Source organism: Cottoperca gobio, chromosome 20 (assembly GCF_900634415.1).
Source record: "Cottoperca gobio chromosome 20, fCotGob3.1, whole genome shotgun sequence".
NCBI classification, from domain to species: Eukaryota; Metazoa; Chordata; class Actinopteri; order Perciformes; family Bovichtidae; genus Cottoperca; species Cottoperca gobio.
In genome coordinates this window covers 4,412,793-4,420,622 of record NC_041374.1, presented here as the reverse complement: position 1 = coordinate 4,420,622, position 7,830 = coordinate 4,412,793, and the positions used below count along the sequence as shown (strand labels likewise).

Genomic DNA, 7,830 nt, shown 5'->3' with positions numbered 1-7,830 from the left:
CTGATCTGGTATCAAATGGCTTATCTGTCGGCATAAGTGTGAAGGTCATCACAAAACTCTCCACAGTATTGTAGAATTTTGTTTATTGATTTTGCACAAAAAGGTATTTTCACATTTCTATTGTTTAGTTCTTGAAAAATAACTTTCCCAGTGATTTTTGTGACATTGACTTTTATTGTTTCTCTCCTCCCTAACCCAGATTATAAGCAAAAATGTGTATTTTTGTAGATAAACTTGGGCTATGCAACATTTCCTCTCAATCATTTCACATCCTGTTTTCCTACTTTAGGTCAACTCCAATCACAGTCACTCCTTCAGCTGCACAGAAGATTGAAATGATGTAGTACCTTTAGTAGGAGGGAATCTAACTACCTTTCTACCAACACGGACATGGGATTCCTTATGTTAAAAAACACACATCAGCAACTAAAGACTGCGAGTGCTCACACAAATCTGAATTGTAGTCTCACCTACAGCGGTCTATAGAAGGTCTATCTTTTTTGAAGACTCAAATTTGTTTAAGATGCACCCTTGTAAATTAATTTGACATAGTAAACATCAAAGCAACATAGAAGAATGCAGCAGCCAAGCAGACGAAATGTTAAGTTTGAGCTGTGCTTGCTCTAAGTGATACAGTATGTCAATTATCTTTAAGAAATATGCTTACTATTAACCGCTCATTTCACATTTGCATCATTTACAAACATACACAAAAGAAGCAGCATATTGTCTAAATGTAGATTTATTGTTGAGGTATGATAGAACTATGAACATTTTCTTTTTAAACCTTGTTTTGTACAGCCACGCTACGTCTGTAGAAAATCACTGTGGTGGAATACACTTAAAAAACTGCCAATTGGGTCGGTTCGGGGGTTGGACAACTCAGGAGACACAACTTGCAATTTTCCCCCCATGTTTCATTTCACATTTCCCTGGAAGCCTCTCCTTTACCTTTTTCTCCTTCAGACAGGTGTTGTGACTCTGCTGTGGCTCATGTTTTTCAGTGCAACAAGGTGCAGTAAGGCTGATAAAGGACTCTGTGCTGAGTCCCAAGCTCCAGCAACACTGGGACTGTAAACATGTTTCCAATATTACCCTTCAGATAGGAATCACTCCTGTAAAGACTTAAAGGATGAGTTATTATTGCTCAGTACTGGTGAGCTCCTTTCTTCCTGATTATCACTCTCGTCAGACATGTCGTCATCTGTGCGGCTCTTCCGGTCCCGTGCAATGAAGAATGTAACGGTCGATGGTGCTAAAGATGAAGTGGGGGAGGTGAGGGTGACGGGGCTGGCTCAAACGAAGGCGTGAGGTGGTGGCTTGTCTAGTCGTCCTTCTCCACTATGACCTCCCCGTGAAGCACCCTTCTCCTCTGACGCAGCATGTGGAAGAAGAGCTGAGGAAACACTGTGGAAGAATAAACAGGTTCAATCAATACTTTTCTAATTACTGAATCTATATCACAGGCAGGAAAAGTCAACTATGTTATGATTTCCACCTCTTGTATATAACAGTTTCCCTTGGCACAAAGAAGGTTTTGTGAGATGCGCTCATTTGCTTTCTTGCCAAAAGTGGAGTGAGAGCATCGATACGTCTGTAGGTTGAATGTAAAGCCAGAAGATGGTTAGCCTAGCAGTGACTTCCCGAAGTCTTGCCGTCACAGACACACACCCTTAGAAGGATTGGTAGAAATATGTTGTTACCTTTGGACAGAGCCTGGCTAGCTGTTTCCCCCTGTTTCCAGTCTTTATGCTAAGCTAACTATCTCCTGGCTCCAGCATCATGTTTAACATAAAGAGATAAATCTTCTCAGCTAACTCTCAAAAATAACACGATCTCTAAAGTCTCATGTAGTGGAATATGCACATGTGAATCCTCACTAGAGGGGTCATCTATCCGGGGGCATCCTCCTCACCATTTTGTTTATCGTAACGTGCAGTGTGGGATTAAAATAAACTCTCCTTACGTGGGATGTAGGATAACATGACGATGATGAGGCAGTAGTAGTAGTCGAACGACACGTTATACTTGTTAGGGAGCCTCATGGAGTACATTCCAGATCTGCGTACGAACGGCAGGGCGGCATAAATGGTCAGCAGTTCTCCGACGACCCCCAGGGGGTACAAGACGATGAAGAGGTTGTATCTTGGAAGGAAAAGATGAACACAGGTCACACACCTGCAGTTAAAGTTTGAATGAGTTCAACAACCAATGCATGCACCATAAAATCTTTTAAATTTCACTCATGCACAGTAAGTATAAGCAACAATGTACAGGTTATATACTGCTCTGATGGAACATAAAGGATATGATTTTTTTGTAATAAGGAAGGCAAGTAATCTGTAAATAATATGAGCTACAATGTTCTGTAGATTTTCATGCTAAAGAATGTGTTTTTCTGGCTTTCTACCTTCAGTTCATGTCTTGAGCCTGCTTTAGACAGGTAGTCAAACACACTGGATTCAGGCACCTTAATATTTTGTTGAACTGTGCTGCTGTCTTGGAGTTGGTGCATTGCACTGTTGTGTTGTTGGAAAACTCTGACATCTTGCTGTGAGGTTGTGAGCTGTGAGTGTGTAGAGAACTACGGTGGCCTACAGGTAAAGTAAAAACGCAAAAGGCTCTCTCTAGAGCTGCTGTCCGTTGAAACATGGCAGTGCAACATGGCGGACATACAGTATAGACAAATGAAATATAACTATGACTAGTATATATTAAATCATTCACAATCTGTCATCTCCATGACTTCCTGCTACAACTGTCTGTCACTTAAAGTAAGTGTGACATTGCCTGTCTCTCTTTGTGACAACACCCGGCCTCTGCAGTGCGATATATGCCATGACTCAGGCCTATAGAGATCCTGTATTTAGTCGAGACCACAGCAAAGCCTCGGGGTAGCGTCTCGGCGGATGTGAGAGAAATGTCGGGCGAACATTCCATGACCAAAACAGATGGTCTTAAAAACACGAGCAGCTGAACATGAGCCCCTCTCTGGGGGCCTGGCGTCTCCTTCATGCTTAAAGAAAGCGTTGAAGGGTGGGGGGCAGGGAGGAGAGTCGCATTCAATGCACAAGGATTTGACACCCAAAACAAAAGAGTGACTGGCTCAAAGTGGATCACCTGACTAGCTGAAGTAGCAGAAATGTTCTTATTCTGCTGGTGAACCTTCTGTCTGCAGAGACAGATAAATGTGTCACCTTACCTGAGTTGATGTAATATGTAAACGTTACTATCCTGAAGTAAAATAGCCTCTCTCTTAGCTGTAAGATGCCAAGCCCGTGTGTTGGACAGCTATCAATGTGTACAGCTGACGTTCCTGCCAACGACTCCAATTTCAGCTGAGCTACTGTAGCAGGGAGACTGCCACGTCACAAGTGCTCTTCATACAGTAGTAGACGGGCATTATGTCACTCGAGAGCCTGAGAAATGTGTTGCTCGTCACCGCAATTCACCGATAATCATGACAGTTGTTTCCGTTGTATATTTCCTGTGCTGATAATTAAGGCTTTGGATTTATTTTTGTTTGTTTGTTGGTGAAAGTTACAGAAAAATATGTAAAATCAATGTTTTAAACAATTGATAAAACATCTAAATAAGCCCTAAAATGATTAAATGTCTTCTGTAACGTCTGTCCTCCATCATCAGTATTATCAGAGCACAATTGTTAGCAGTTAGTTCACACACCATTGACAAGAGAATAGCTAACGAGGTGCTAATCAATAAACACACAAGCGATACTTAATACACACACACACACACACGCACACACGCACACACACACACACACACACGGCTGCACTACTTCCTGATGTAAAGCTGCTCTTAGGCCCGGGTAGGGAAACATGCCAGAGGTGAAATAACCAGATCAGTGCTTAGACATGCTTAGACAACAATGTCTGACACAGTAATGACAATTCAAGCTCATCCCGGCCGCCGGGTAATGGCATCTCCACCTGGCCCATTTGATGAAGTACGGCAGGTGGTGGAGCAGGTTGAATGTGTAGTAGGAATATCTGGTAATCTCTGTCACCGTCCACACAACCAGGAATAGGATAACGCTTTCTTCATTCTGGATCTTCATTTACGTCGAGAAAAAATGTCCAAATATTTAGAGGAAGGAGAAAGTAACTTGTTCACATGATGTAAAGTGCAAATGTCGGGGAGCAATGATGGTGAATACAAAACAAATGAAAGTATAATAAAGCACAGGGGCTCTCGCCGTTTTCATGCAACAGATGTGTTGTGTGATGTTTCTGTGTCGTGCTGTGATAGTCACCTGTCTGATGCTGTTGGTGATGAACCAAACCATAAAGATCCGTGAACACACTTGCACCCCGGTTACAATCACAGAAGTCCTCACAATTCCTGCAGCAGAGCGGGAGAAAGAAAGAAAGAAAAAACGTTTACAGCTTCAGAAGGTGAAGGCACGTACATTTGTTTACATTTTAAATAAGCCATCAACAAAAATCTTCACATACCAATGGCACAATGTCCCACCTGTGAGACAAGAAACATAAAAATCTGTTAATTTCTCACTGTAAGACAGTATTTATCAGGTCAAACACTATTCCACTCAAATCCTTACCTCAAGTAATGCAAAGGTCTGGAAAAACTTGAGTGTCCTTGCTATACTTCTGTACAGACCCTTGTGTGTGCCCTTCTGGATGTAGAAGCGCATCATTGCAATGGCCAAAACCAGCCACCTGCAGAAGCAAAGCAATCACATAATGGCACCGCTTCAGTTTTAATTCCTACAAGAGAATCTTGTAGTGAAAGTGCCTCTAATGATGGTAGAAACTGAAAATCATGTAATTCAGTTGTGCATTTTGGCAAATGCTCATTTATTTGAAACTCAAACCCTAATCCTACTGCATCTTCTCACAGTTTAGTTGCATGCACTTTTCTCTCTAATTTCTGCAGCAGCCTTAATAAAAAATAAAAATCAAACTGATTCCCACGCAAGATCAAGATTCAAGTCCAAGTTTTAGCATCAACATCCCCTGAGGACATTTTTATGTGGCTGCTCCCACGTTTCCTCGTAGTGTAAATCAAAAAAAGAAAAATATATAAAATGTCAAGCGATGCACAGTTAGAGCTGCAGTGGACTTGTAATTGCTCTACAGTGACAATACATATTTGCAATTTACGATTGATAAACATGGATGGGATGATTAGAGATTCAGACAGAATGTTTCAACTTCCGTCAGAAGAACAACATTTGAAAAGAGCCCATGGCATTGTACACCAAAAGTTAACTTGACTCCGATAGTCCATTAAAACTTGTTGTCATGTGTGCTTCAAAATTATTCTTGTGCAAATTGTATTGACTTGTTTAGACTCCAAGATTTGCAGCTTCTGTAAAACATATTAGCATTTTAACATATTTCAGTCCATTTCCATTTTGTACAATTTGAGCAGTTTCAAGTTTTAAAATTGCTTAAATTATCTCCACTTCCTCTAAAATTAGACCTATGACAAACATGTCAACAGTAGCCAACCCTTAGGCCTATAGCTAGGGTTGTTAATCTTCTTCTTCAAAAAAAGTTTTGGTACACTTGTTGAAATTCTCTTTACATCCCAATAGAAATGAATAAATCCAATGCTCTGACAAAAAACAAAAACAAACGTATCTGTCGCTGTCGCAGTCCAATCATTTCATTTCATTCGATCAATGGAATGAACTGATTGGACGGCCAACCTGCCTATCAACCTCCTTATCAACGTCCTGTTGACCTGCACGCACTCAGCTCGTGCACTCATTTCGCATCACCCGAGACTTCCACGAGCTGCTGGCTTGGCAGCTGTGAGTACTAACAATAACCATGTTCGTAGTTTACGTTTATTACAATATGTTAACGTTCTTAATAATAATGTTGGGGGAGTCCTGAAGGGACGAGCTGTCAGTGTTGCCAACTTTGCGACCTTCTCGCAAGATTTTGCGACTTCTGGAGCTAAACAGCGGGGACTGCTCTTGAACTCATGTGCATATGTATCCCAAGTGCTACAAACATGTAATCCAGGTCTAACGTTCATTTTAATGCCTGGTTTGGATATAACTCATTTAATAATCTTCTGATTATCTTCTCGATTAATCGTTTTGACTTTAAAAGATCAAAACAAGATTTAAAAGTCAATGTGATCATTAATGTGATGTAATATGAAGTAGAAATAAGACATATGTTGCTTTGCACAAATTCAAACTGTATCATGATTACCTAAATAATTGATATGACGGATAATACAAATAAATAAAGTGCTATTTAATGATGGTAAGTTTATGACTAGAAAGTATGGATCCCTGCATGAAGTGTTGATGTACCTTAATGTTATTATTAATTAATGTATGCCTTAATGGCAGCATTGGATCTAAGAACATTTACTTAACTTCAGTATTTACTCCACTACAATTCAGAGGGAGATATTGTACTTTTTACTTAATTATCTGACACTTATAGTAACTAGTTAGTGTACTTTACAATTTAAGATTTATTTGCACACAAAACAATAAAGAACCTCTAAAACTTGATGTTTTGTTTTAAATAAACTAGGCTACAGATGATGATAATGTAAAATCCTGCTCTTAGATAATGCATGGGTAATAATAATCTAATAAATAATAGTATAACAGCCACAGGGTCATTTTTCTGTGTAGAGTACTTTGACTTTTAATACGTTTCTAGTAGGCCATACACCTGGTTATACAAACATTTACAAGGCACTGTTGCACGATTTTAACTTGTAACAGAGTATTTCTACACTGGTATTTCTTCCACTTCTGCAAACTAGAACTGGAGGCACGTTTAGTCATCATTGATCCAGAGAGTATCACTGATCTGACAGCTCTGTTATATTCATAGCTCAAGTGACATGAGCAGACCTATTGATCCCCATCTGTTTGTCCTGCCACTTTATCATAAACACACCATATAAAATGCTCTGTTTGCAGTTCTCAAATATTATGTTGTTATTAAAAAATCTGCCCATTGAGCATTTGAGTGTCCCAGACCTGAGCTCCAGTGTCAGCGCACTCCGGCTATACTTATCACTGCAACTGTCGGACGCACTGTGGGCCTTGACGCTGACACCATGCAGTCAGCCCTATTTGGACACGGCTGCAGCGCCAGCCTGTCACTTTACCAAACGCCATTCATTCATTGTCTAGCACTTACACAAATACTCTTTATATTTCCATATATTTTCTCAATATCAAATTGTTCAATCAAGTTTCCCCCCAAACTCTTGAGAGCTGCTAAATTGAGCGAGCTGAACAGGCACTTTCGGCTTGCCTCAGAGACACACAGTCCTATAAACGGCAACACACGCGTACAGGTTTTTAGGGAGCGGCTAACTTCTAGGCTTTTCTTATTAATAGGCGGCCAGCGCGGAATATAACGCACGTACCCGGCGGTCATGGCGATGTTGTAGAAAGTGAGCCATGCGGTAGCGACGGCGCTTTTCGTTCTCCTCTTGTTGTTGTTTTCCTTCTCCTCAACCGTGCCGTCCTCCTCGCTGGACGCCATGGTACCGGGGGCAGGGTGGGGAAGTCAGGAAAGGAGCTGACAGCTGGGGCTGGTAGGGAGGGGAGCAGCAGGGTCATCCATCCCTGCGCCCCTCTCTCGCGGGACTAGTGGTGCAACAAGTGCGTGGCCTGCCGGTGGGCTAGGGGCTTTTAATAAAGTGATTTAAAAAAACTAATCCTATAACACTTTCGGTGTTGAAGTAGGCCTAGGCTACTCAGATCATTAAGTAAAAGTACATTACAATATTTGCCTCTGAAATGTACTTTGGTGGTGTAAATGGTATCAGTAAGTGTATAAACTCGGATGAAGT

General features: G+C 41.0%; 1 protein-coding gene across 1 annotated transcript; it reads right to left on the bottom strand.

Annotated features, from left to right (window-relative positions):
* Positions 1 to 66: 66 nt before the first annotated feature.
* On the bottom strand, positions 67 to 7,520 carry hacd1 (3-hydroxyacyl-CoA dehydratase 1). Its single transcript, XM_029457837.1, has 7 exons — positions 7,402 to 7,520; positions 4,586 to 4,703; positions 4,479 to 4,497; positions 4,277 to 4,365; positions 3,954 to 4,075; positions 1,967 to 2,145; positions 67 to 1,407 (listed from the first exon to the last, which is right to left on the bottom strand). Exons 1-7 carry the CDS (start codon positions 7,518 to 7,520, stop codon positions 1,325 to 1,327), a joined length of 729 nt encoding a protein of 242 aa, XP_029313697.1. The 3' UTR covers positions 67 to 1,324.
* Positions 7,521 to 7,830: the final 310 nt, after the last annotated feature.